Source organism: Xylona heveae (genome assembly GCF_001619985.1).
Source record: "Xylona heveae TC161 unplaced genomic scaffold L228scaffold_6, whole genome shotgun sequence".
In the NCBI taxonomy this organism is placed as follows: Eukaryota; Fungi; Ascomycota; class Xylonomycetes; order Xylonales; family Xylonaceae; genus Xylona; species Xylona heveae.
Genome location: NW_017264198.1, coordinates 1 through 26,438, shown reverse-complemented (window position 1 = coordinate 26,438; position 26,438 = coordinate 1). Strand labels below are relative to the sequence as shown.

The 26,438-nt window shown below is 47.3% G+C and overlaps 8 protein-coding genes across 8 annotated transcripts; 6 read left to right on the top strand and 2 right to left on the bottom strand.

The window, feature by feature from the left end:
- Positions 1–6,023: 6,023 nt before the first annotated feature.
- Positions 6,024–6,870, top strand: L228DRAFT_143715 (hypothetical protein). Its single transcript, XM_018329204.1, has one exon. It carries the CDS (start codon positions 6,152–6,154, stop codon positions 6,833–6,835), a length of 684 nt encoding a protein of 227 aa, XP_018187508.1. The 5' UTR covers positions 6,024–6,151; the 3' UTR covers positions 6,836–6,870.
- A 40-nt stretch (positions 6,871–6,910) lies between these two features.
- L228DRAFT_268461 (methyltransferase LaeA) lies at positions 6,911–8,250 on the top strand (the record flags this gene model as incomplete). Its single annotated transcript, XM_018335138.1, has 8 exons — positions 6,911–6,924; positions 6,994–7,084; positions 7,142–7,293; positions 7,361–7,379; positions 7,438–7,475; positions 7,534–7,677; positions 7,736–8,155; positions 8,220–8,250. 8 exons carry the CDS (start codon positions 6,911–6,913, stop codon positions 8,248–8,250), a joined length of 909 nt encoding a protein of 302 aa, XP_018187507.1.
- Positions 8,251–9,601: 1,351 nt separating this feature from the next.
- Positions 9,602–12,264, top strand: L228DRAFT_143655 (hypothetical protein). Its single transcript, XM_018329203.1, has 6 exons — positions 9,602–9,706; positions 9,784–10,885; positions 10,944–11,013; positions 11,074–11,141; positions 11,204–11,417; positions 11,470–12,264. The coding sequence occupies exons 1-6, from the start codon at positions 9,700–9,702 to the stop codon at positions 12,199–12,201; spliced, it is 2,193 nt and encodes a 730-aa protein (XP_018187506.1). The 5' UTR covers positions 9,602–9,699; the 3' UTR covers positions 12,202–12,264.
- A 1,028-nt stretch (positions 12,265–13,292) lies between these two features.
- L228DRAFT_283155 (cytochrome P450) lies at positions 13,293–15,257 on the bottom strand (the record flags this gene model as incomplete). The annotated part of the gene is made up of 6 exons (XM_018336084.1): positions 15,043–15,257; positions 14,741–14,969; positions 14,594–14,679; positions 14,067–14,538; positions 13,511–14,015; positions 13,293–13,458 (listed from the first exon to the last, which is right to left on the bottom strand). Exons 1-6 carry the CDS (start codon positions 15,082–15,084, stop codon positions 13,293–13,295), a joined length of 1,500 nt encoding a protein of 499 aa, XP_018187505.1. The 5' UTR covers positions 15,085–15,257.
- Positions 15,258–16,444: 1,187 nt separating this feature from the next.
- L228DRAFT_283154 (terpenoid synthase) lies at positions 16,445–19,106 on the top strand (the record flags this gene model as incomplete). The annotated part of the gene is made up of 7 exons (XM_018336083.1): positions 16,445–16,711; positions 16,965–17,218; positions 17,277–17,973; positions 18,035–18,189; positions 18,253–18,515; positions 18,565–18,710; positions 18,786–19,106. 7 exons carry the CDS (start codon positions 16,445–16,447, stop codon positions 19,104–19,106), a joined length of 2,103 nt encoding a protein of 700 aa, XP_018187504.1.
- Positions 19,107–19,354: 248 nt separating this feature from the next.
- L228DRAFT_268457 (hypothetical protein) lies at positions 19,355–21,694 on the bottom strand (the record flags this gene model as incomplete). The annotated part of the gene is made up of 3 exons (XM_018335137.1): positions 19,355–20,509; positions 20,562–21,563; positions 21,629–21,694. 3 exons carry the CDS (start codon positions 21,692–21,694, stop codon positions 19,355–19,357), a joined length of 2,223 nt encoding a protein of 740 aa, XP_018187503.1.
- Positions 21,695–21,990: 296 nt separating this feature from the next.
- On the top strand, positions 21,991–23,830 carry L228DRAFT_283152 (PLP-dependent transferase; the record flags this gene model as incomplete). The annotated part of the gene is made up of 4 exons (XM_018336082.1): positions 21,991–22,542; positions 22,599–22,824; positions 22,883–23,157; positions 23,216–23,830. Exons 1-4 carry the CDS (start codon positions 22,321–22,323, stop codon positions 23,828–23,830), a joined length of 1,338 nt encoding a protein of 445 aa, XP_018187502.1. The 5' UTR covers positions 21,991–22,320.
- Positions 23,831–24,082: 252 nt separating this feature from the next.
- Positions 24,083–25,428, top strand: L228DRAFT_247558 (hypothetical protein). The gene is made up of 4 exons (XM_018332665.1): positions 24,083–24,437; positions 24,492–24,772; positions 24,821–24,982; positions 25,029–25,428. The coding sequence occupies exons 1-4, from the start codon at positions 24,134–24,136 to the stop codon at positions 25,314–25,316; spliced, it is 1,035 nt and encodes a 344-aa protein (XP_018187501.1). The 5' UTR covers positions 24,083–24,133; the 3' UTR covers positions 25,317–25,428.
- The last annotated feature ends 1,010 nt before the right edge of the window (positions 25,429–26,438 follow it).

Below are 26,438 nucleotides of genomic sequence, written 5' to 3'. Positions count from 1 at the left end.
ACAAAGGATCCCTTCAAAAAAAAAAAAAAAAAAAAAAAAAATAAAATAAAATAAAGAAATTCTTCTAGCGGAGAATCACGCGTTATTCTTGAAAGACAAGCACTGATCCGGGAAAAAATAAATAGATCCTATTTTCGGAGCAAGTACGGAGAAGACACTCTCATATGATTCAATCTGACATGTCTTTCCGTCAGGCAGTGTAAATATTTCATTGAGCTAATCTACCGAGGATGACGCCGAGCATGTCTGTACTACCCGACTCGGTTCGTTCAACACCAACAGCCCTGAAAGAGACCGTGAAGTGATAATCTGGTCTTACTACTCGCTCACGCTTTTTCGCATGGCTTTTGCGTCTGCATGCTGCATGCAGAAATATTCGGCGCGTCCGGCAACTTTCTGAACTCCCGCCGTCATCATTCAAAAGCGGCAATTGACTTGTCGCCATTGTGTGTGAGGGGTGGGCGATCAGACTCTGTTGCATTTTGTCTCAAAATTGACGGTCGTGCCGGGCAAAAAAGACATCATAATCCTGGACAGCACATGGGCGCCTTTTTCCGGCACCTAGCCATTCCACTCTCCCTCTGCAAGCCCAGAGTTCGTTCTAATCAAGATCGCATTATTTAACCGTGGTTTTGCAACCGTGCGAGTTTTAGCTTCGCTTTGGCTTCCGTTGTCTACCGGCGTCAAGTCTTCCGTACCGCACATCGACCTCTAGCCTGCACGAACTCCACTGCAGCTAAGCTCGGAAGACCTTAGGAGGACTCAAGATATAACATGGGTACGATTGCATCGGAGTCGGATAGAAGACTGAACAACAATGTGCGTGCTACAGCTACAATGCCCACGTGGGCTTGTCTAAGAGGGGTTACACACTCCCCTCAGTCAATGGCCGATTCGGAAAGAAACAACATGTCAGTTTAGGTTACAAGAGGACGTCATGGACGTCATTTCAGCAAAGGATTGTTTTGAAATTGGTCGCGAACTGCAGTTTTCTGACAGGTCCGTACACTGGACTTTATATTGTGTCACTTTTCAGAAACAAACAACGGTAATTTCCGCTATCTTTGCACCACATTCTAAAACCAAGTCGTGGAATCACCCAAATATAAAGCATATATTCGAGGGCTGCAATCTTTCTAGGCCCAGGTGGCGAATGCCTCACGATGCTACGCGCTGGAAGACTATTAGCAAGATTTTTCCAAGCACATGTTACCATTGAATATTTGCACCCATCCCGCGGGTTGAAATTGACCATCAAATCGCGCATGCCCCAGTTGGCCATATCGAAGGCGGTTTGGGCGAGAAAAGCTTTCTCGATTGTATGAAGCTTTTGATATTTGCACCTACCTACCTTGGGTAGATCGACAGTCAGCTAGGGCCGGAATTGGAACCCTCTCCGAGAAAGGGCCCATTGCCAGATCAGAGTCGATAATCTTATAAAGGAAGGTAAGGCGGATACCAGGATACAGTCTATGAATTACGTGAAAGCTTGCGTGTTACGCATGCATATCGCGTACAACAAAGTCTTGCCAAATTACTCCCCCAAATCTCAGTGCGTCTAAATTTTCTGTACTTCTAACCTCTCCACAAACAATTGTTTGGCAGTTTGCTCCTTAAATGGACATTATCCATAATGAAGAAAACAGCCAGATGATAGAATCCTAAAAGACCCCACTTGACGTGAATGAACCCCGCCGTTATCAGAGAGATTAGGAGCGACAGGAAGCCAAGCCTAGTAAGTGGGGCTTGCAGGCATTAGCTTGCACAATTTCCGCGATTGGCGGTGGAGACTCCTTTCTCTCTCCGTGAGGCCGATCAATTTGTCGCTGGCGGAAGACCGGTCTATGCTAACGGAAATTATAGAATGTAGAAAATTCATTTGTGGGACGACTTGCTTAGGAGACTTACAGCGATGAGCTTTCGCATTCAGGATCCAGTACTCGTAGATGCAGTGAAAAGGTGTCCACCTACACCTAGCCAGCAAGATGCAGGAATCGTTTCAACTACGGCGAGGCCGGCTCTCATTGCTCTCTTGCTCCTGAAGCAGCAGCCACACGCTGGTTGAAAGAAACAGGAATAGCAACCATATTTCTCGGCCAAATTGGGGCGAAACTCAAGCCGTGAATTAAACTTCCGGAGAGCAAAGGGGTCCAGCCATCGACGCCACATGACGACACAGGCCGGGCGCTACCATGGGGCAAAGAAAGAGAAGGAGAGGATGTGAGTCTTGGGTGTTATGTAAATATGAGACGATATGCTCGGCGCAGGACCCCAATCGTGACATAATCTTACCAGGCGGCGTGGTTGTCAAATGACGGCGCCGACGGCAAAGACAGGGGCAGGGGCACGCTTGTTTTATCTGGCCGTTGAACCACGGACAAAGCCGAAAGGCCTAGGTCGTGCTCGGGCAAGGCCAGGTCAAATTTAGCCAACTCGCAGCATCTTCCATGCGTTCTGGATGACTGCCCAAGCTGTCGCAAAACGAGGTACGTAGCAGCATTCCGTTTAGGACAATATCTGCGGGAATCCTCCCGCCCCGAAAAGCGTCCGAGTCAAGGTGCCGTGGGTTTGGGAAAAGGGCCCCACATGAGGGCGTCCCGAGGGGACGGGCCTCATCTCGACGGGAAGAGAAACTAACGACCAAACCAGCCAGCCAGAGTGAGCAAGAGTCAGCCAAGCGATCGCATCATCAGCGATGTGTAGACTCTTTGTTACCAGGTCTGACCCCCCTTTCCCCCAGCCCATCTTCATTGGCCTCTTCGCGGCTTTCTACACTTTTTGCTCTCCGAGGAGCGGCTCTGACGGATCCACGCAATTTACCAGTGATATGGGATCGGTAATAATAATAATACTAGGTAATGGCAGAGCCGTGGACGGTCGAGAAAGCTCTTTTCAATGGCATGAGGGGTTTTATCGACATGATTTTGTGGAAAAAGTTTCACGCCAAAGCCTACCTCTGTCCCTCTCCAAAAGCCACTGTCTCTCTGCTGACTGCGCTTACGACACGACACAAATCCGGTGGCCAAGGGTTTTTTGCTACCAAATCCCGGCGGTTTCTGTTGTAGACGTAGGAGGCCGAACGGAGAAGGGAACAGCCCTCTCTCCCCCTGGGACGAGTTATTTGAACGTGGCACGTCCCAGAAATCATGTCGCGCGAGGATGAACGACCAATACCCTGGCGACTGGGAACGGATCAGGGCAAGACGAGGGCTACAATTGGTGGGGCGTGGACCCCATTATTTCGCCTGTCTTGCCTCTTGGACCCGAACGCCCCCTCTTCTCTCGCCAGACCTCGGCCGCTTGCCTCACTTTGTCCGTTCAATGGAGCCTTCCCGCTCGGCTACGTGCATGTCAAACTGTTGACCCCGAAAAGCACCAACACAGCCCCCCATGGCACCGCGAAACCCGGGCTTGAGACAGGCGAATGACCTCAAAAGGTGCAAGGGATATCCTTAGGGGGCGGTCCGCACGCCAAACAACCGATGCCTCAAAAGCCTAGCAGTACCTACCTAAGTTATAGAGTGTCAGATTGAACCTTTTTGAGACTCGGCGACGCAACACCTTCCCCCTTCTCCGCAAGAGACGATCAGGCCTGGACCAAGATTTTGTCGGTTACTGGATTTGGAGCCAGAGGTGGTGTCATGATGGTCCATCATTGCTGTGTGGTAGCGACAGGTACCGGCTCAATCCGAGATACTTGTGCTGTGCTGTCAGTCATGATGACCCTCCTTGTCGTCTGAAACATGCAGAAACTCTGCACGACCCACTGTAGTTTCGTCTTCTGGCCATGACTATCACACTTTTTTTCTTTTTCTTTTTTCTTTTTGACATGTAGCCTTGCATGCCAAGGTCGAAGAGCCTCGGCCGAGCAAAAGCGTAGAGCATGGCTGCATGTACGCCCCGGCAAATCTTTTCTATTTTACAGCCGATTGATGAGCTCCGTCGAGGGGCGTAAGACCACGCCGATCACGGTCCGCCTTCTTTCCGCCTGGAACTTATGCAAGCACAAGCTACTCAATGTCGGTGTCGACAACCATGCTGGACAAGTTGACGGAGCAAGGTCATTGTTACATTTTGCATAAACTCGAGTGTGGGTCAACAAGGCTTCCATTTCTGTCCGATTGAAAGAAATGTCAATTACGCCTACACTAAGCCAACAAAGCGAACATGTCCGGCGATAGCAGCCCGTGGACACAAGGGCAAATGCATTTTTTTTGGCAAACCCTTATCGACTTCTCTTACTCGTAGGGAGAGAACGGTTGCGCCGGTTTCTCTTGCTGAGAGCAGTGCACTACGACAACAGCTTACATGATAGAAGACAGTATCCTATTCCCGCGGTAGAGAAGTCGCAGGCACGACGGTGCGATAGCGATCGCCCTGGCAGCTGCAGTCTGGGGAATTCGAGCCCATGGATTGAATCAAGAAGGCGAGAAAATCAAATGGGAGCGATACAGAGAGAGAATAGGCGAAGCCCTACCTTTTTATTGTCGCAAATGTACGAAGTTCAGAGAGATATGTGGGTTCCCTTCGCCTATCTTCTTGGGCTTGCCAATGCCCACCATCAGTAGTTCCACTTGTGCATACTCCTCTAGTAAATGGGTTCAAGGTGGATGAGCAAGGTAAGGACGGAAGAAGCGGAAAGGATTCAGCGGTTGATTTAGCTGGGCGTGACCTCGAAACTAGATGAGATCTCGGCCCCAAGCCGGGAAAATGAAGTACTCAAGAAGGAAGGGTGAGTTTCAAGCAGGTTTATGTGCGGTTGCGAGAGATTATTTTCTCTCTCTGTGTGTGCGTGAGAGAGAGGGTGTGTGAGTGTGTTTATTGAAAAGCAAAGAGTGTGTGGACAAATGCGTGCGTGGGCCGGAGCAAGTAGTGGACTGGCTAATGGTTCAAGGGCAATGCAAAGGATGAAAGCGACGCATCTCAAAATGCAATTCCCACCGTTCAGTCTAGTCCTGGACCAGTCTCTTTTGCTTTGGGACTGACTGATTTTGTAACGTTACTTGGAGTACTTGGTTGGGGCTACTGCGCCAGTGCGCATTACTAACGAATGGGATCCTGCTACGGCTCGGTACGGTGCCGTACGGCACTCTGATCTGTAGGGAAAAGCCTTCCCAAGGTAAGAAAAGGTACACCATGGATTATTGGTCTGACGCTGGAGGTCCTCTACTTTTCGTTGACTCTCTGGTCGCAGCCCTTTCAAGGGGGAAAACAACCAACCGATTTATCACCACTGCACCGCCCATGGGAAGATATCCTGCGGCGGAAGAGAAATACAAGGCAGGTGCAGGCATCTTTGCCCAAGTATCTAATCAACTTATGCCTTCAAGTTTGAACTGAGTGAGTGCAATGACAGGATAATTGGCCCTCGGCAGAAAAGACAGCGAACAATGAAATATTTCGCAGAAATGCAGGCTCCTGCTTCTTTGAATGCTCATGGTCATTTCCCTTATTCTGTGTGATACGACAAGAAGAATGCTGCTTCTGCTGCTGCTGCTGCTGCTGCTGCTGCTGGGCCTGTCGACTCGGAAAATGCATCAGCTGAAGCAGCCTGGAAGTCGGAAGAGGCCACAACGATCGTACCTCTTCCTATCGTATCGGTTCCGGGGCTTGGGAGTGTGGCCCAAGCGACGGAGGGACTCCAAAAAAGGGCTTCCCTGACTCTCTACCGTCTGACGGTACCCTACCTGGAACAAGAAGTTTTCTTTTGCCCTGGTGCATCCCTCTTAGCTTCCGACTAGGAGCGCAAGACTAAACCCAAGACGAGTGCAGAATCCGACCGTCTGCGGCTTCTCTGTCGTCGACCGGGGGTGAAAAAGGGTTTGGTGTTTGGAGCTGGGAGTCCACCACACCCCCCTTGGCGAGGAGTTGTACTGTACCGTACCGGCACTAACATGGAGCGAGGCAAAGTGGGTGAGCGCTCGAGAGAAAGAGACGGACACTATAGAGGCGATACTTTGGCTATAGCTCGCCCATAGCTCCGCTATTGGTCTCGCTATGGGCTCACTATAACCCACTTAAGCGTCTTAACCCCCTCGTCAGCTTTCCCATGCTCTTTCGTCGTGTGAGCCCGACCCGGCGGCATGGTTCCGGGAAGGGATGGGAACTCTATCTCTAAACCTTTTGCAGTAGCGCGCGCTGAGGAAAGTGGATGATGGCACGGACTCGTGTCACCCAGTCTCATCCTTTCCACGGCCACTTGGGAAAACCCCCCGGCCTCCAGGCCCTTTCATCCTCATTTATTGCCCACCTGCACCTGCGCCTGCGCCTGCACATCTGCACCACTCTCTCATTCACGACACGCTCGCTCGGACATGACCTCTTACTTTTCGACCACGCGCTCCCCATACTAAAACTCCTCGCTCCCTCCTTCCACCTAATCCCCAGCGCTCTCGTTACCCCCCCCCGACGAACCCCATTCCGACAGTCAGAGAGTGGGACTGGCAATCTCACGCCTTGTTGGAGCTTTGCCTATCCTCGGGTGTGGTCCCTGAAACTCTTACCAGATCCCTGTGTTCCCATTACGACAACTCGGCGACCGCTTGTCAGACAAGTCTCCGAGTCCGTTCTCCGTCTTGTCCACCTCACGGCATCTCCTAAGCTGCTCCTCTGGAGCTGTCATTCTTTGCCCTTTTGGCCGTCGATCATCGCTATCATCGTGGACGAACAAATAAGCTCTCTTACTGCTGCCGACAGCCAATTGCATTCCGTTCGATCTCATTCACGATATTTACCGACCGAGGCGTCTCCACCTGCACCATTGGATTCGTTTTGCAGCGCTATAATACTCTCGTTCCGGCGACTTCCGCTCATATTTAACGCGGGCTGTCTCTGAAATACGAGTTCTTTTGAAGCTTTACGTCAACTAGCCAAGCGGCGCGTCCATGCTACAAAGATCCCGATGGTCATAATGTCAACAAATGGGTATGCCTCAAAATGCAGTGCAGTGGATGGGAAACAAAGACTAACTGTCGCCTTCGTTTCGACGACCAGACTGGCTGCTCCAGTTCCGCCCAACTATATGGAAAACGGACGGTTATACCATGGCTTTCGAAAGGGAATTTACATGTATCCTTGCGATGAGGTAAGCGTCTCGATTCGTTGTGCTCTTGCCCGACACTGATCTGATACATCGATACAGCAAGAAAAAGACCGCATGGACATTTACCACAAATTTTTCCTAGTAGCTTGTCACGAAAAACTACACCAAGCCCCAATCCGACCGAATTATGGCCCACCCAGGATTTTGGATTTGGGAACCGGCACAGGCATTTGGGCTATTGACATGGCAGAGTGAGTGCTTTTGTCCCATCATTGGAATCATCATAGGAAAGTTTACTGACAATGGATTTCCCTCTAGTAAATACTTGGATGCCGAAGTAAGCTTCGACCGAGGGTGTGTTTTATTTGCGTTTCGCTAATCATTGCGTGCTCAAGGTCCTTGGGATGGATTTGTCAAATATTCAACCTGAAAAGTGAGATCCCGATCCTCAAAGTCCGCACCTTAATCATATTTCTTACCCATCTCAATAGGATTCCTCCCAACTTGCGTTTTCGTATACCTCGTGATTACGAAAGCCCTTGGTATCTCGGAGAAGAGTCTTGGGATTTGATCCACCTTCGAATGGGAGCAGGAAGCGTGTCGAGTTGGCCGGAATTATATCAAAAGATATTCCAGTATGTTTTTTTTCTAGTATTTGGTCTTCGAAAGATTGGCGCTGACACAACTGGCCAGGCATCTTAAACCTGGTTTTGGATATATGGAACAAGTTGAGATCGATATGCTACCCCGCTGCGATGACGGAACAATGCCCTATCACCCCCTGGTGCAGTGGTACGATTGGCTAGACGATGCAACCCAGCGCGCTTCGCGACCCGTGGCTTATCAACGTAACACTCGGCAAATGTTGGAGATGCAGGGCTTCGTGGATATTCAGGAGAATGTCATTCGAATTCCGCTCAACTCGTGGCCCGCGAGCCTACACGAAAAGGACATTGGACGCTGGTACAATCTTGGCCTAACTGAAGGCCTGGAAGCCCTCAGCCTTGGGCCGCTGACAAGAGTCTACGGTTGGCCTGCGGAGGACGTTCGGAGACTGATTGTTGACGTCAAAGCACATATGTGCAACAAGAAGATACACGCATATAATAATATGTGAGTCACTCATCTCTTATCACAACTTGCAATGACCTTTACAGAAAACTAACAACTGAAATAGGCATATCTGGACCGCGCGACGGCCTCAATGATACGACTCGACTCTGGCACGACTTTTGCATCGAGTGATCCACCATTCGCAGAACATCACGTGGCTCTGCAGGTGCGCTTCACTAATGTGCATAGAGACGAGCATTGTTGCCTCTGATATATTAATGTATGCTCTGCGAGCCGTGCCCGTTTTACGGCTATACTCTCTGCTCTGGATCCATCATTGACATATTTGACTTGACAGGTTCGAAACTGGCGCGAGAGGACGACTCCATGACTGGCATGCCGATTTTCTTTGACTTGCTCTTCTTTCTTGGCGGGAATATTCCACTCTAGAATTTTATGAGGGGCCAATTGGCGGATCCTCTTGCTCAAGAAGCGTCGCCGTCACGACCTGATTGATACGCGCCGGCCACTGTGTCTGCAATTGCTCGTCTAGAAACGAGTCTGCGGACTGCGGAATTTCATTCTATTCAATTTTATATTTTCGCTCTTTTTCTTTGTGTGGGGAAAGGGAAAAAAAGGCGTTGCTCGGTTTGTTTTCGTTATACCATGGGGAGTTTCCTTAGCGAACTCTGCATTCTGCCGCTTGGGAATTGCCTTCGACATCCTGGCAGGACTCGACCTCGCCTTGACACCACCCCATCTAATTATTTTATGGCACCGACCTTCTGATTTCTCACCGCTCGAGGAGATATCACCATAGTCGGCGCCGTTATAATCGTTTCAACCATTATTCTCAGTTTCAGGCTTGGTGTGTTAGACCGAAGTTAGACGACGATCAATTTGCCAGTTGATGATGTTATACACTGGCTTGAACATGTGCGGTTCGACGAAAGATACCCATCGCATTTTGAACGGGAGGTCAGGGGCGCCTTTTGGGCTGATCACTATGTTGTACATATAGAAGAGGCTTCTCTAGATTTACACTTTTCTTTTTAACATTTTTCCCCCTATAGAAATAGGACGACCATCATGCATGTCCATTTTGAGGATATTTTCTGTGTCTCGCTATTGCAGTAGCCAAACCGGTCAGTTGGTCTTGACGTTGGTGCTTACGGAGTTGCTGCATATTATTATTTCAGCGTAATCGCTATGTGGCTGGATGGAGCTTGGACACTTGGTGTTAGTATGGTGGGGTTCCGTGCTCTAGACCCGAACCTTTCCCTACACCGCCCGTTTCTCTAATTTTTACCGAAGCGAAACCAACTACAGTACGAGGGTAGAGAACCGTTATATGTCGCGCGAAGAAGGCCCGAACGAACTAACGCACCCGGAAATTTTGTGCTTTGAAAAATCTCAAACCGCAACTCATTCGAGATTTGTCCTCATCGACAACATCTTGAACATTTAGAAAAACTTCTTGAACAGTACACCGTCGACATCGCCATCGTGGAGAGTCCAAAACAGCTCTCCCCCTTTCCAACCGTCAAAGTGCATCCAGCAAGGATCGTCGTGAGAGTACCTCATCCCCATACCAAGTCGCGGGGATGGTGGGTTCGTACAACTTCACCCTATGCGCTGGGCAGATGTTTGTTTGCCCAGCAACGATTCCTCAACTGATACATAGCCAGTCACACACTTGCGAATCCGACCCCCCGGCCCAATCTCTCGCGCTTTGCGCGCCGTTAGCCGTTACCTGCCCCAGTTGAATTTCATCACCCTCCATTACCTATATTTTGTGGCAACATGTTTAATTGGAAGTCTCATCATCTGGGGCTCGTCGACCCCATTTCGAAGCCTCAGCTATGTCAATGCGCTCTTTCTTTCGGTGAGCGCGATGACATTGGCTGGGCTGAATACGGTAAATCTCTCAACGCTCAACACTTTCCAACAGTTCATGCTGTTCGCCTTGACCTTGCTCGGATCAGCAATACTGGTATCGGCGGTGGTGGTGAGCGTGCGCAAGAAAGCCTTTGAGGCCAAGCTCCGGCACACGGTGCATGCACAGTTCCGAAAGACGAAAGCGCAAGCAACTTCGAGAGCTCTGCCAGACGGAGCTCTAGCCATATCCAGCCCTGGTAGTTCAGGCCCTGGCAACGCCCAACTTCAGCAGGATACTTTAAGAGACAGGATCCCCTTTGAGTGGACTGAGACACGGGCCCGCGGTCGGCCATCGGAGGATGCTGAGAAGCAACACAATGCTCTCCATAGCCTCCACTCTTCACAAAGCGGTCCAGACTCGGAAGCTTCCGAGCTTCCTAGATACGAATTTCACGATCGCCCGCCGGGTACTGGGATTACCTTTGCAAGTGATGCTGAATCTCGAGATTCTCTTAGCAAATATAATGAAGCTGGCAAACGGCGTCATTCGCGAATGTTTTCAATGCAAGGTGTTGGCGCGGATCCAAACGCTGCCGTGTTGCATCATTATGGTCGAGCCTCGGGCGGGCATCGACCAAGCTGCAATCGCGCATCTGCCACGAGCGAGCGTCGCCCGAGTGGAGACACGCTATCCATGGCCTCTGGCTTTATTGGTCGGAACTCCCGATTTTTCGATCTCAGCCCTTCTGACCGAGAAGTCCTTGGAGGTGTTGAATACCGGGCGTTGAAGTTACTAGCTTGGCTGGTCCCCGCATACTTTATCTTATGGCAGCTGTTGGCATGTCTAGGGCTCGGTGCTTGGATTGCACGGAACAAAGCCGATGTAGCACGCGCGAATGGCCTTAACCCATGGTCCGTATTCCCTTGACTTTACTTATTTGTCTCCCCTATCTTCTGATAATTTTACCAGGTGGGTCGGCGCCTTCAATGCTGTTTCCGCCTTTAACAACAACGGCATGAGTCTCTTGGATATGAACATGGTGAGTCTCACTCCGAGAACTCTTTCTACCTTCACTAATTTCTCACAATTAACCCCTTAGATTCCATTTCAACAATCGTACTACGTGCTAATAACTATGGGACTTCTCATACTGGCTGGAAACACTTGGTATGGTCGCAATCTGAAGAAATGGTCGAAATAGGACTCGGACCAATGTCTAACACATATAGTTATCCTTTATTCTTGCGACTTTTCATTTGGATAATATATACTGCAACCCCGAATACGCCATCGTTTGCTGAACGGAAAGAAACACTGCAATTTATGTTAAACCATCCAAGGCGTTGCTACACCAACCTGTTTCCTGCGCGTCACACCTGGTGGCTCCTGTGTGCTGTCGTTACACTGACTGGGATCGATTGGGTTGCGTTTGAGATACTCAATGTACGTCCTCCCACTCGAGCTTCACGCTTAGTGCTAATACTTTTCATGTTAGATTGGTAATCCTACAATTGAGAGTCTGCCACATGGCGCCCGAGTTATGGACGGTCTTTTTCAGGCTATCGCTGTGCGATCCGGCGGCTTTTATATTGTCAACATTTCCTCTCTGCGCGTCGACCTTCTCGTTCTCTATGTCATCATGATGTACATATCCGTTTACCCCGTGGTCATTACCATGCGGAACTCCAACGTCTACGAAGAGCGCAGCCTCGGTCTTTACGCCGACGACCCTGTGATCCAAGAGCCGGCCAATAATTCCGGAAGATGGGGCTCTATACTCGGGGGACTAAGACGACAAATGACTCGAACGGATACAGGCGAGACCAAAGGTTACTTTGTTCGGCAGCAGCTAAGAGCTCAGCTTGCGCATGATCTTTGGTGGGTCGTGCTGGCAGTCTTTTTGATCACAATTGTCGAATCTGGCTCCTACGAACGCAACCCCGTAACCTACTCAGTCTTCAACATCATGTTCGAAGTTGTATCTGCGTACGGTTGTGTGGGCATCAGTACCGGTCTTCCTGATCAGAATTATAGCTTTGTCGGCGGTTGGCACACCGTGAGCAAACTGATCCTGTGCGCTGTGATGATCAGAGGTCGACATCGCGGTCTACCTGTAGCAATCGACCGCGCCGTTCTTCTTCCAGGAGAACACCTTGCCGAGGCAGAGGAGGAAGATGCACAGATTGACCTGATGGGAAGACCCAATAGTAGGAGAGGTATTGTATAGATCTATTGAAGAATCCGTGAAAAAAGTGTAGGGGGTTTCATCTGCTGGAATTGGAAGCTCATTATGCTCGTTTTACATCCCATAACTTATTCTACAGACAGCTTTGTCTCAGGTCCTTTCTATTGATTAGCTAGGTAGCTTTATCGTAATAGTACCATCTACAGGAGAGAGGTTTCTGTCAGGATGCTCTGACGTAGATGGTAGGAATGAATGCAGCGGCTTCATCGCCTCTTGACGACCTTCATACGAGACACACACCCTGACCCACATTGATATCGTGAGAAGAAAACTTAAGAGCAACTTTGATGCGAGATTTGGGGTGACTTTACAAAAGAACCCAAAGAAAAAAGGGGTGACGTTTATGTATTTCAAGGAGGGCAATATGTTGATACCAGTAACAAGTTTCAAGGCATAACAATGGCTGCCTTTGGGAAAGAAAAGACAGCGTCCTCGCTGGCTGTCAACTATAAAAGAACAAAGTGACATACAAATATATGCAAAACACTAAGAAAAATAAGTACTCCTGTTCCAACATCAGTATAATCCTTCGAGCTGCTGGCTGAGGATTCTTCATCGTCATGTTCTCCGAGGAAGGCTTCGCGCTTCTCACTCTTTTTTTTTTTCGACCAATCAGCTCTCGAGCTTTTGTCTTTCGACCAATCAGAAGGCTTAGAAGCAGGAGGCTTTCGGCGATAGAGCTCCAGCTAGTGGTGGTGATGCAGCTCGAAGCGCTTTAGCCAGCGTGGCCATCGATGTAGGCGGGTCTGGACTGAGGTGTGCTCTGTAGATCAAGGCGGAGGCGCGCGCCGATGCAGAATTACGCAATCGGGAGACTTACTTAAGGTAGCCTCTTGCTGGAAAAAACCCCTCCAGAGTGCATGTTTATCCGTACCAATCGTTGGCCACTGTTCCTGGTTCTTGTTGGCCCAATGTCGCAATGCATTGACCTCCGAATGTGACCTTCTTCGAAGCACGTGGTTATAAAGGACTATGACGGGCTGTATAATTGCATGATGAAAAAGGCCCCGGAAAACGTGAAGCTGCTTATAATTTCGTGGAGATTTATTCTGAAAGATTTTGATTCTCAAGATTTACTTATTCCCAGTACGTGATTTAACTGTAACAACGAGCGGTTGCCTAGTTGGAACAAGGTGCCCTCTATTAATTGGCCAGCGAGGTCCGCAAGAGGCGTCCAATTCCATGTCAAATTCAAAGAGGATCTTTGCAAGAATCAATCCAGCCTCTATAATAACAAGACTAAACAAAAGTCAGTAAGTGTGTCCAGAAAATTAAGACTCGTGCCACCTACTGCCTCGCAACACACGTCCTGGGCCCAAAGCCAAAAGGCCGAAAATACTCCCGCTTGTCATCTGCGTATGCCGAGTCACCGAGCCAACGCTCGGGTCTGAATTGTTCTGGATTCTTCCAATAACGTGTACTGTGCGTCAGAGACCAATTATGTATACCTACTATCGTACCCCCGGGTACAAATTGACCACAAATTGTTACGCCGGCTGGAGGGACTCGACGGGGTAGCGCACCCACAAAGGGCGGCGATAAACGAAGAGCTTCATTCAAGCAGGATTTTAAATATGGTAAATCCTGTGTTGAAGCGGGTGTAATCTCATCTTGACTCTGAAAGCTTATCCGGATCTCATTGCTAGCTTTGGCAAAGTATTGCGGATTTTCGAGCAAGTAGTAGAGAATAGAGCAAATGTAGCCAGGGAGTGTCTCAACGCCACTGAGGATTAAAATGAATGAGTTTTTTCTAATGGTGTCGTGGTCGATTGTTCCTTCTGCCATCATGTGATGGACTTTTGATTGTTTGAGCTCGAATTATAACTTGAAGGAGGATTGATACTTACCCATATCTGAGCTTTTGTCCAAACCCTTCTCAGTTGCTATACGCTCATTGATTGCTGGACCGAGTGGAGGTAAGTTGCTGAATACTGCGAATATATCACGACGGGGAAATATCGGCAAAGAAAGTAAAGAAGTAAACACTCGAGGTAGATATTGAAGCAGCGCAACGTATTGTATAACAGTCACGGCCTTGTGCATAGACTTGACGATAAAGTGAAGCAGAGGCCCCCTATGGATCGCTCCAAAGTCCTGGCCAATGACGAGCTTGCCATGTATGTCAAGTATTGTATTTCCGATCCATGCATCAATATTAACAGCCCCGAGGTTTCCCTTTTCAAAAGAATTTTTGAGATTTTGGATGAAATCGTCGGCATAGAATGTCATTATGCCCCCCTTTTTAATCAGTTCTTGGTGGGAAAATCCTCGCAGAGCGTTTTTCTTTTGGGCTTTGTATGTCGTGCTGTCGGCATCAACCTGAAGACATAAATTGGTAAGTCTATCATAGCACACGAGCCTGGACGATGCATACAAGCGTTTCAGAGTTTCCAAAGCCAGCACCAAAAGTGCCGGTCTCTTTCTCCAGTGTGTGTGATCCGTTGTGGTGCGCGTTCTTGCCTAAGGAAATTGCTCGTTAGGTCCTCATCGTGTCGCTTTCATTTCGAATACGAAATCATACCGTAGATGTCATTCCAAGCACCTGGATCTATATATGAGAGCTCATTTGGTGCAATGCGTACGACGAGACCGTAATCGTCGTGAAGGGTTTTGATTGCGTATTTATGGCGCCCTTGGAAAACCTTGAGACTGTACCACAGCCTTGACGCCCCGGCAAACCAAGGCCCCGGAAAATTCTTTAGAGGGTGAAAATAGAGATTAAAGACGGCGTTTGAAAGGATTAAGGATACCTGCATCGAGGTTAGATGATTTGTAGTAAGTGGCCATAACGTGCCATTGAATGGCGAGGATGTGAGAAGGTACCAAAGTAATAGGCACAACAACCCCGAGAGTCAGAACGCCCATGTTGAACAGGTTTTCCGCGTAGGGTAAAAATGCAATTGTCCAGAAAGACGCAGATTTGTAGAGGCTTCCAACGGAGATTCTTCACGAAAACACCAGCGCAAAACCAAGGGCAAGAAAGAGAGAGCAAAAAACCTAGTACGGCACCCGTAACTCCAAGATTTTCCAACATCCACGAAAAGTCGTCGGTAGTTTTTTACGTGTTTACCTGGTCTGGGGATTATGGTCAATCAATACCCATGACTCCACCCGCACACCTTGCATCCCGATTGACAATCGACGATCGAGCTGCAGCTCCAGATTGCGGGTTATTACCCCTCTACTCGTATACAGCCAGTGTGGGGCGACAGCGGTTGAAATCTTTGCTGTTCAGCCAGCCACTGGGGACTGCGTGGGCATCTGTAGCATCGCTGCACGCCAATCGACCAGCTGACCATGTACCAACCAGCTGGGATTCCCCTCTCTCTCACAACATAAAGGCGCTGGCCACGTCTCTGTAACCAGGCACCATACAAGGATAGAGCGAGTCATATAGCGGTGTGTTCCACAGCAATGCGGAGGCATTCTTACAGGTCTCGGAGATGAACGATAAGACTGGATTCACATGTCTCGGACAAGGGAAACAACTCCCTTTTGCCTGGGTAGAATTGTTGTTGATCATCTCATTGGCTCGATCCCGATGGAGGAACTGCACGATGAGATCAAGCGACTGCTCGGTTATCTCTTCAGTGTCGGCCCGTTCCCGCTACACCTCTATAATTGCCACTTTAGGACGAAGCAATTAGGGATCATCAATGGTGCGCTGTCACTCAGACCGGGATGGCAATGAAAAATTGATGCAAACAAGGGCTTCTTCTTCTTCTTCTTCTGCTCAGCTGATGGATATTTAGACAAATCCGAGGGGAAGAAAACAGGATGTTGCTTGATCGAATTCATGTCGATCGCGCTTGGCCCACAATTTGACTTTCAACCTCATCCTCTCGGGTCGTGATGGCGTAGGTCCCAATAGCTGTGCCACCAGATCGTGGCGCCCTCGCCCCCTATTTACTTTACGAGTTTGGAAAGAAGTGGATGCAGAGACCATTTCTTGGCCTCCCGATATGTCTTTGAGCTCCTGTCAATGTCACAACGATACAGCTTGGTGGCACTAATCTTTATGATCGTCAGTTCAATTCCATACAAGGGCTGATGTCAAAGCGTGCAGAAATTGATTAATTGCTTTTTGTCTGCCAGTCCTGCAGTTGGAAGCATTCTTGTATGCGGCATAAGAGTGGCATCCCCCCTCTTCCCCTTCGGAGCTCTTTCTCTGTTTTCATCACTGGGTATTTTTTCATATTTTATGCTCACTCCAGCGCCAATACCTATGGAAGACACTCATTTCCGAGCTCAGGGAGCGCCAGCTGAACAGAGTTTCGTCTATCAGCATTCTATCCCTGTTCCACCGCAGGCATATGAACGAGAAGAGTATTTTTGCAAATTTACTCCTCGCATCCACCGCGATGCCTATCTCGCCGACGCAGGATCTTGGCAATGCCAAGTCGATTTCCTAGACTCCAGTGATGCCGCGCGTGCCGATGCTGTCCGGAATCAAGCCCATAAGAGCTATGCTGTGGGCTGCATCAATCCGATTGTGGGAAATTTCACGGCTTTGTGTGCGTGTGAGGCCATACCTGAGCGCCTTGCCTTGACCACGTATATGGTTGAATATGCATACATCCATGATGATGGTGAGTGACTTCGTTTCGCCCTAGTACTGCAACTATTGACTCGAAGCTGTACAGTAATCGAATATGCTGAGAATAAAAACGAATCCCAGGCGAGTATTTCACTAAATATGTCCAAGGGCCGGTTCCGCTTCCGGACATTTTACTGACAGCGTATAGCTCCGAGAAACCAACCAGGAGCTCGTGGAAGGTCTCCTTGACGAGGAAGTAAAAGCCGGCGGCAAAGATCATGTGAGAAGGAGGCAATTACAGGCTAAAATGGCTGTCGAGATGATGGAAATGGATAAAGAGCAAGGCTTGGAGTGTCTTCGTCTCTGGAAGGAAATGTCAGATGTGTTTGTTCAGATACGAGATCTCAATTTCACGAAATTGGATGACTACCTGTACTTTCGTGGCATCGATGCGGGATGTCCGTAAGCATTGTCTTTGCCTCGCATTCACCGAAGAGCAAAAGCTTACTATATATTGCAGGTGGACTATGAGTCTTTTATGCTTTTCTATGGATTTTAAGCTTACAGAGGACGAAACCAAAAGCACTGCGCGAATCACAAGCGCTGCATACGATGCCTGGGTTCTGGTAAACGATTACTTCTCCTGGGAGAAAGAGCGGCAAAATTACGAGGCAAATGGTTCTGTTGGAGAGATAGTCAGCGCCATCTTCATTTTCATGAAGTGGTATTCGGTTGATGAAAAAGAGGCGAAGAGGATGGTCAAGAAAGAAATTATGGCTCGCGAGGAGAAGTATTGCAAAGAAAAGGCCGACTTTGTGGGCCAAGGAAATTTGACCGAAAAAACGGCGAAGTGGTTTGAACTGCTTGACCTTGTCACGGCCGGGAATTTTGCGTGGAGTATGACCACCGCACGCTACAACCTTGATAACGAAGATGCGTATCCAGCACTCCGCGCGGAACATTCAAAGAAGAAGACCGCCACGTCGGTTGACAGCCTCACTTTGCCTATATCTCAAAATGTCGCAAAAAGCATCAAGCAAAAGAAGGAAGAATCGAATGAGCAGGAATATGCTGATGGCTCAAGCATATCCTCGACCATATCCTCCAGCACTCCGCCCACGACTCCAGGTGATCCAACAGACGCTATTGACGAAAAGATTGGAAATGTCGCGTTGCCCGTTCCCCGATTAGTCCCTTCCTTAACTCAATTTGAAGAAGTAAGTCCCAAAATAACAAGCTCGACCACCTCATAGCTGTGTAATGCTGAATATTTTTAAGCTGGTCTTGGAGCCTTACGCCTACATTGAATCGCTTCCTTCAAAGGGAGTGAGAAACACTGCGATTGATGGCCTTGAGGCTTGGTACCATGTTCCTGAAAAATCGCTTGAGATTATCCGTGATATTGCAAACTCATTGCATGCCGCTTCTCTGATGTTACTTTTCCCTTACCCCGTCTCTTTCGTTTGAGCCTGAAATACTAACGAAATGCTACCTAGGCTCGACGATATCGAGGACGAATCTCCCCTAAGACGAGGATATCCTGCCACACACACTGTCTTCGGTATAAGTCAGACAATCAACTCAGCGAACCTGGTCATGTTTAAGGCCTTAAGAGCCGCAAAGTCGCTGTCTCCAGCCGCAGTGTCGATATTGACAGAAAGGATTATAGAAGGCCATATTGGCCAAGGGATGGATTTACATTGGAAGCATCATACAGAGATACCTACTGAGGAGGAGTATTTCGCAATGGTTGATGGCAGTATGTTGAAGAAATCTCTTAAAATTATTCCATTCTAAATGCTGTTTAGAAACCGGTGGCCTCTTCCTTCTCTTAGCAGAGTTGATGCGTTCCGAAGCAACCATCAATAAAGATCTCGACATTGGTCCGCTCATGGAGGCTGTTGGCCGGTTTTTCCAGGTTCGCGATGACTATCAGAATCTTGAAAATGCAGACGTATGTATCTCTTTCCGTATCTTCCTGTCCAGTTATTACATTCCCAGACTTGTTACTAATTGACCACGCTTGCAGTATACAAAGCAAAAGGGATTTGCAGAAGATATCAGCGAGGGCAAACTCTCAATGCCCCTCATACATGCCCTTGCTTCAAAGTCGTTGCATCGTGGCCGCCTTCTAAGTATCCTTCAACAGCGTAAGGCCGGCAACGACCTATCGCACGAAATCCGAAAATTGGCGTTAGACGATATAAAAGCTGCCGGAGGCTTGGAGCATACAAAGAGTATTGCATTGGAATTGCAGAAGACAGTTGACAAAGCGTTGACAAATTTGGAAGAGAAAACAGGGGTGAAGAATTGGATCTTGAGGTTGATGCAGAAACGGTTAGAGCTCTAATCTAAAGTATAGTATTGGTAGTGTATATGCAAGGGTCAGCGGTTGGAACTCTATAACAACTATCTCTAAGGTATCGTATAATTACATTATAACATCCATCAAGAAACAGTTAAAGGCTTTGCTACTCCAATCCCGGCTTTAATCTCTCAATCTGGCTTGTGTATCTGCGTCCTTTCCCAAAATCAGGACTAGAAGAGAGCTACGTGGAGGGTTGATCTCCTCGAGCACACGAATACACCATGCTCAGATTAATGAAAGAGATGGGTATTTTGCTCGCCGGAAAACAAGTCTAATACAGCCTGCAGTTCATTAGTTTCAAACAAGTTATCAAATAAACCCCAATTTGCATCAGAATCGAATCCCAAAAGTCCCGGGTCGATTACTGGGTGTGATGTGTGTAGTGCTTGCTGACCAGATGCAGCGTTCATTAAGCTGCCCAGGCTATTTGAATCATGTTGCATGTGATCAACACATGCAACAGAGGGACTTGATGGCTCGTCCCCACTAGGTCCTAAATGGGGCATTGACGGAGTCGCTGGCAGCACTGCATTATGGTTTGGCGTATTTTGTAACGATGTACTTGTAGATCCTTCGTTTACTGTCAGGCTAATGATATGCCGGACAGTATCTCGAGACAGCTTATCGATTAAATCCTCTAGATTGTTAGTTGCAAAGGCAGGACATCTCTCTCTCATTACAGCCGTGACCACATAGAGTTTGCGGACACATGTAGTCAAATTGTCCAGGAGATTCTCAATCCCAACTCTCCTAGACAAAGCATGTACGTTGATTCTGGCTGTCACAATCATTGAGACTGCTGAAAGTGTGAGACCCTGTAGCAACATCCATGAATTGGGAAGACGAAACTGGCGGATAAGCTTGTCGTAGATATCGATTACTTTCCCCGAGAATAAAAAGCATTGTTCATACAAGTGGGGTCCGGGTTGAAGAAGAAGAGGGGTTGGTCGACAAAGTGCAGCAGATGTAGAGTAGTATAGCCGATCCCAGTACTCTACGGGATACGGCGATGTGGAACGTGAATGAAGATCATGCAGATCTTGGTGCCATCTGTCCAATTTTTTTTGCAGCGTACTCAGGACAGATTCTCGCGCTTCAGTTGTAGGGAAAGCATTGTCCTTCCTCCCACGATAGACTTGAAACAACATCTGTTCCTGAATCTGCCGGTGTCTGATATGATGAACGGGCATAATCATATCTTCTGTTGCTTTAGGGAATGGCACATCGGCATCTTCAAAGGAGATACTCGCTGGTCGACCAAGGTTAAAAGCCAGAGTAATCTCAATGGCATAGGTGGTCCAGAATACCCGACGCCGCAGCTCAGATTCATCGGCGGTAAATTTCCAGCTGTCAATATGCCGATGCAGGCCTAGTTCAATTGCTAGCTTTTGACAAAGTCAATACAATCCTCCATTATCTTCAGTGCTATCAACTTACTCGCATAGCTATTCCCCCCACATGCCACTGTTTATTATCGGATGGTCGATGAGATGCATATATGGATATAAGATTGAGAATTTGTACTAGATTAATACGAGGAGTCAAGCCTTTGATCTGAGACTCTAGCAGAGTTGTAGCGTTCTGGTAGAGAGTTTCCGCTGACAGACCGTGACTTGATGCGTCTTGATAAGCCGGAATGCCTGTGTCTCCCTGTATATCGTTGAGAAGGTGCGCTTGTTCGGAGTGAATGGCACCTATTGACATCACCAGATAGAAAATGACGGCTACGTCGCCATTCTTCTCGGGTAAACTACTCGAGCTACTAAACGATTCCAGCATTGTAATATAGTCATCCGAGAACAACGGATATATGCTATTGACCCATCTCATGTAACAGCGCAAGAGAAATGGAAATGTCTCCGAAGTTCTCCAATTCGTAGGTATAAAAACAGAATCCCTATTGGAATTCGAGACCAAAGGCGTTTCACGCCCCTCCGAGCTAAAGCAAAGTCTGTGGTTTCTTGAAAGAGACGACTGGGCAACATTTGCAATATATTTGGCGAGGAAAGAGCCACTCGATGCACCCAGATAACGGACTTCACCGGTAGCATTCAACACCAACAGGCTTATATTTGGGTCTACGTCGTGAGGTCTTTCGGGTTGCTCTTCGTTTGAAGATACTGAAGGGCGATAATGAGGAGTCTGAGAAGGCGCGGCATTAGATATTCCCATCCGGACGTCATCCTCTGCACGTTCAACGCGTTTGTTGGGCGAGAGACAGTCCAAAGGTGTACCTGTGCTCATCGGACGGATATCAACACCAAAAACTCTTTGAATTTCATATTCTAACCAGGCAAGCCTCCGTGCAGTCTCGGAGAGATGGTCGTCTGCATTGGCACTAGAAGAGGGACGATCAGTGAAGCGACGTCGCCTCTCATGCGGTCTACAAATGGCTTGCGCTCGGAGACAATTTCGGCAATTTGGAGCTGCACCATCGCACTGCCGTCAACATCGAGATCAATTGTAAGCATAGCTTATGAGAAAACTTGGGTGGGGTTGCGCACCCTAATCTTGCGTTCATGACAGAGAGCACAGGCCTTGCGAGTTTTCAGGCGAGACTGCATCGGCATCTCATTCGTGAGAAGCACATTGGTAGCAATGACACTGACGATTAGTCCCTGTATATATTACTTATTTACCTTACTTACCTTAAGTAGATATGAGTGATGCTCTATCACTAATAGGAGGAGTAAAGCGGTAATGACGGGTGGCAAAAATCTCGGTGTTTCGGAGCTGGTCGCATGATTGTAAATGGGTACGGGAGGGGTGTCTCGGCGTTTGAATCGCCGAATCGCTCTGCAATCACGTGCTTGAGCTTGGTTTGACGAGGATTCCTTGGTGATATAGTAGATATTGGAGCAATATTCCGCTGTATATAAGCTGAGCTTCATTAATACTATAGATAATACCTGCACCAGTTGCTTTACATAGAGCAGACCATCAAGAATTAATCAGTTACAGATCCAAATAAAAATGTAGCGTTACAGATGCTAGCAGGAAGAAGGTGTAGAACATCCACATCTTCCGAGTTTCCTGGGTTTACATACAGCGGCGTTTCGGTGCTTTTTCACCGAGGGAACCCTAACGTAACTTTGGCAGCAATTGATACCATAGATATATAAATACAAGGCAATAACTCGACGCAGGATTTGATGAACTTTAATCTTTAAAATATTCCGAGCATAATTACACCAATATGGCCAATGTCATTAGATCAACAGCTGCAAAGCTCCAAATCTCCCCCACCCTCGGGATCAACGAGCTTGTCTTAAAGACACGTGCAGAGGGCAAAAATGTTGTACACCTGGGTTTTGGAGAGGCTACATTTCCAATTCAAAAAGATGTTCTCCGGATATATCGAGAAGCCTCGAGCACGACAAGTTATATGCCGGTGGCCGGTACGGAGGAACTGCGGAAGGTTCGTTCGCTGTACTCCTTTCACCATCAAGACCAAGGCTAACCTTATTACTGAAGTCAATTGCAGATTTTAATGCAGATCGTCTTAATGTAACAATCAGCCCCAATCAAGTCGTTGTAGCTCCTGGCTCGAAGCCACTTCTATTTGCCTTGTTTGATGTTCTTGAGGGCGATGTCCTGCTTCCTCGTCCGTCGTGGGTCAGCTATGAGCCACAAGTACTACATGCTGGAAAGAAGCTTTTCTGGGTCGAGACAGATGCTCTTGACCGTCATACCATTACTGGTAAGTTTTTTCCCAGTCAAAAAGACATCTTAAGCCCTAAAATTGACAAAATGCACAGAGGCCGCTCTTACCGCTGCATATGAGAATGCAATCTCAGAAGGGGCTGACCCTCGAATCATGCTGATAAACAGCCCTTCGAATCCAACGGGACATGTATTCTCGGCTGACTGTATCCAAACCATCAAATCTTTCTGTAAATTGAAGGGGATTGCTCTAATCACCGATGAGATCTATTCCGACATCTGCTTTGATGAAACCCAGAAGGCAATCAGTGCATTTGACAGTAAATCCAACGATTCCGAAACTGTTATTCTCACCGGTGGCTTATCCAAGGTAAGGCAATGATTCCCTCGCCTTTTATTGGACCGTATATATTAAATTTCTCGTATAGACATACTCCGCCGGGGGATGGCGCGTGGGTTATGCTATCTTTCCACCCTCGCCAACAGGAGAAACGATCCGCAATACAATACTAGCATATGCTTCCGAATGTTGGTCTGCAGCCTCTGCACCTGCACAATTGGCATCCGTGAAGGCGTTCTCCACATGCCAAGATATGGTCGCCTATCGCAAGTCAGTGACTGCGTTGCATAGATACTGCTCAACTCGAATGTACCAAACACTGAAAGATCTCGGTCTTGACATCGGAGAACCCCGCGGTGCTTTCTATCTGTATCCGTCTTTCTCCCCTTATGCAGCCCAGCTTAACAAGCTCGGTATCTTTACCAGCGCCGACCTTTCGACGTGGCTAATCCGGGAGTGTGGACTTGCTGCCCTACCGGGCTCTGCCTTTGGAGAGGATGATACTGGGCCCATGTTCGGGCGCTTCCGACTCCGAATAGCTACGAGCTATTTGTATTTCCAGAATGAGGCTGATCGCTATCAGCATGGTTATGCTTTGCTAGAGGCATGTAGTTCAGGTCATGAAATTCAGCTTCCCTACTTGGAGGAAGCAGTTTACGTTATTAAAGAAGTTATTGAGAAGTTGAAAGCTATTCCAGTATAAATTTAATTACTATATTATCTTATTGTTAAATATAACAAGTTGAATGTGTGATTCCTGGGCGCTGGGTGCTTCTATTTGGGCGTCGAGTTTAGGCCAGAGAAGGAAAATCTCTGTCACGTGTGAGTGAAAAATAATGGTGCGCGATACCTGATAAGGAAAGCGTGACAATTGAAGCGGGCAATTCCCCCACCGCCTTTGGTAGATCGCTCGTCTGAGTGCGACCCCTCGGACCAACTATACTAGCAGATTCCAAGCGTGCACATTTCTATCCACTCACGACTTTAGGATCCCCACATCGCCACAATGGAAGCTGATATTGTAGAACCCTGCAATGAAGGCTTAGTTGGAAGGGTTAGCAGCTTCTTCAGCAATGAAAGCAGTCTTAGCACTGTTCCGTCAGATTTTGAAACCCGCGCAGCATGTGATAGGATTGCGTCCTATCATCCAAGAGACAGCAACGACAATACCCAAAAGGTTCTATCAAGTTTCATTCAATATCTACCAGTTGAGGGAAGATGCTTGCTGTCCCAGTTCATTGTCGAAACAAGCGATGACGGGACACTATTTGATCTCTACAATCATCTCTTGACAACAATCCTAGTCCCTAGTAAGTGAATATCAATACTTTGATGTACTCGGGCATTATTCTCAATTTGTATAGTGAAAGCACGTGGGCCAACACCGGGCATTACCCCCTCGCCCTTTTCAAATAATGAAGCTATAAAGCAGGAAATTGCTGCTTTAATCACAGAGTCACCAAGCAGAATCGAGCAACGCAAGCTAAAAGCAATGTGTCTCGAGAGAGACAATTTTCAGTGCATGCTCACTGGATTCTCTGATGCATTGGCAGACGATGACAAGAAGAGAGAGGGCATGACGGGGGACCTTGAACTTGCTCATATCTTGCCGTTTTCAATCTCTCAATGGAAAAATACAAAAGAGGTTAGTTAAAGCATTACTAAGTTTTAATAGCATGTTAACTGGTTTCAGCACCATGAGATTGCTCAAATATGGACGACCTTAAAAAGATGTTTCCCACAAATTAGCCTAGGGCCGAGTGACATAAACCGCCCGATTAATGCAATGACCTTGTTTGAATCAGTCCACAGTGCATTTGGTAGATGTGCAATTGCGCTTGAGCCGACAGAAGTGGTATGTCATCTTCTCAGCATGATATTATAGATGCTAATTTCAATAGGATAACGAGTATCAGATCCTAATCCTGGGAAAGACGTTTCCAACATTTCTCAATTATTTTTTGCCCAAGCCAAACGACCATGGCCACCGCCTCATTAAATTTACACAACATAGTGATGTTGAACTTCCAAGTCGCAGTCTTCTGCTAATGCATGCTTCGCTTGCAAAGATTTTGCATGCTTCCGGCATGTCAGAACGCATTGACAAAGTTTTACAAGACCGAGAAGATATTGGATGTCTGGCGACTGATGGGAGCACCAGAGTTGATGAGCTTTTGTTTGCTTTCTAGTCACTCCATGATATGCTATACTTGATTTTGTCTCATTACATTCCCATATCTATATATTTATTATTAAGGTCTTCAAGCCCTGCCTTGCATCCTTAGCAAAGATTATCTGGAGTAGGAGTTGCATCTAGACTTGCTCATTTAATAAATTTCAAATTTATAATTATAACTTTCTAAAACATATAGTTAGGGTATCCGTCGGTCCGGTCCGGGTCGGTCTTGACCCCCCTTTTCCCAACACGCCCCGGTCGGCCACCGGGACCAACCCAAAGACCACCGGTTCCCACTACCCCCAGCGGACACCCTACATATAGTTGTAATCTAAGACACAAACTACAAGGGTTGGTAAGGGATCTATTGTCTTGGAAAATGGTACTTATCATATTAATAGTCATGAGTTTCTTGTAATCTTAAAGCTTTAATACTTGTACATCTATAAGTCAAAATACATTGTAACTTTAAGGTCTAGTCTCTCAATCATTTGCAATTGTCTCTCAATATTATAGTACTAAATTGTCAGGACGCCCTGACATAGAACGCACACAGGAAATCATGATCTCCACCTTTCGTGAGAATTACTCATCGCGACCCACAAAACATGCCCTGATCAACAATCTAGAACAAGTTGCTTAGCTTATAGAAAATAGGGAAAAGGGGGTGACAATTGAAGAATGGCAATCAGAAGGCAACATCTCGAGGCAACATCGGGGTGACTCGAGATATCGAGGCAACTCTTGTATATATAAAGGCAAACATATGTATATAGAATTCTCTAGTAGTTAGTCTCGAGTCACAAATAATACCATCTTCTGTTCTGCCCGTCATTTACACCTTATACTCAGTGCTATTCTGACATAAATAAAATTGTTTATAAGCTATTTAAAAGTTAAAATAGCTCTTTAATGGACAGGTATAATTAATCTTTTTTAAAACTCTTAACTATCTATTGTAAATATTGATTCTAATGTAAAAAAAACAAGAATTATTATAATAAACCCTAACAACTGCTGAGAAAGCTGTACATTTCATCTCATTATAGAGGGTTTTTCTACTTTTTCCAAAGGGTTAGACTTAGGAATTTATATAGTAAGAATTTATCAAACCATAGTTTAATTTGTTACTGCA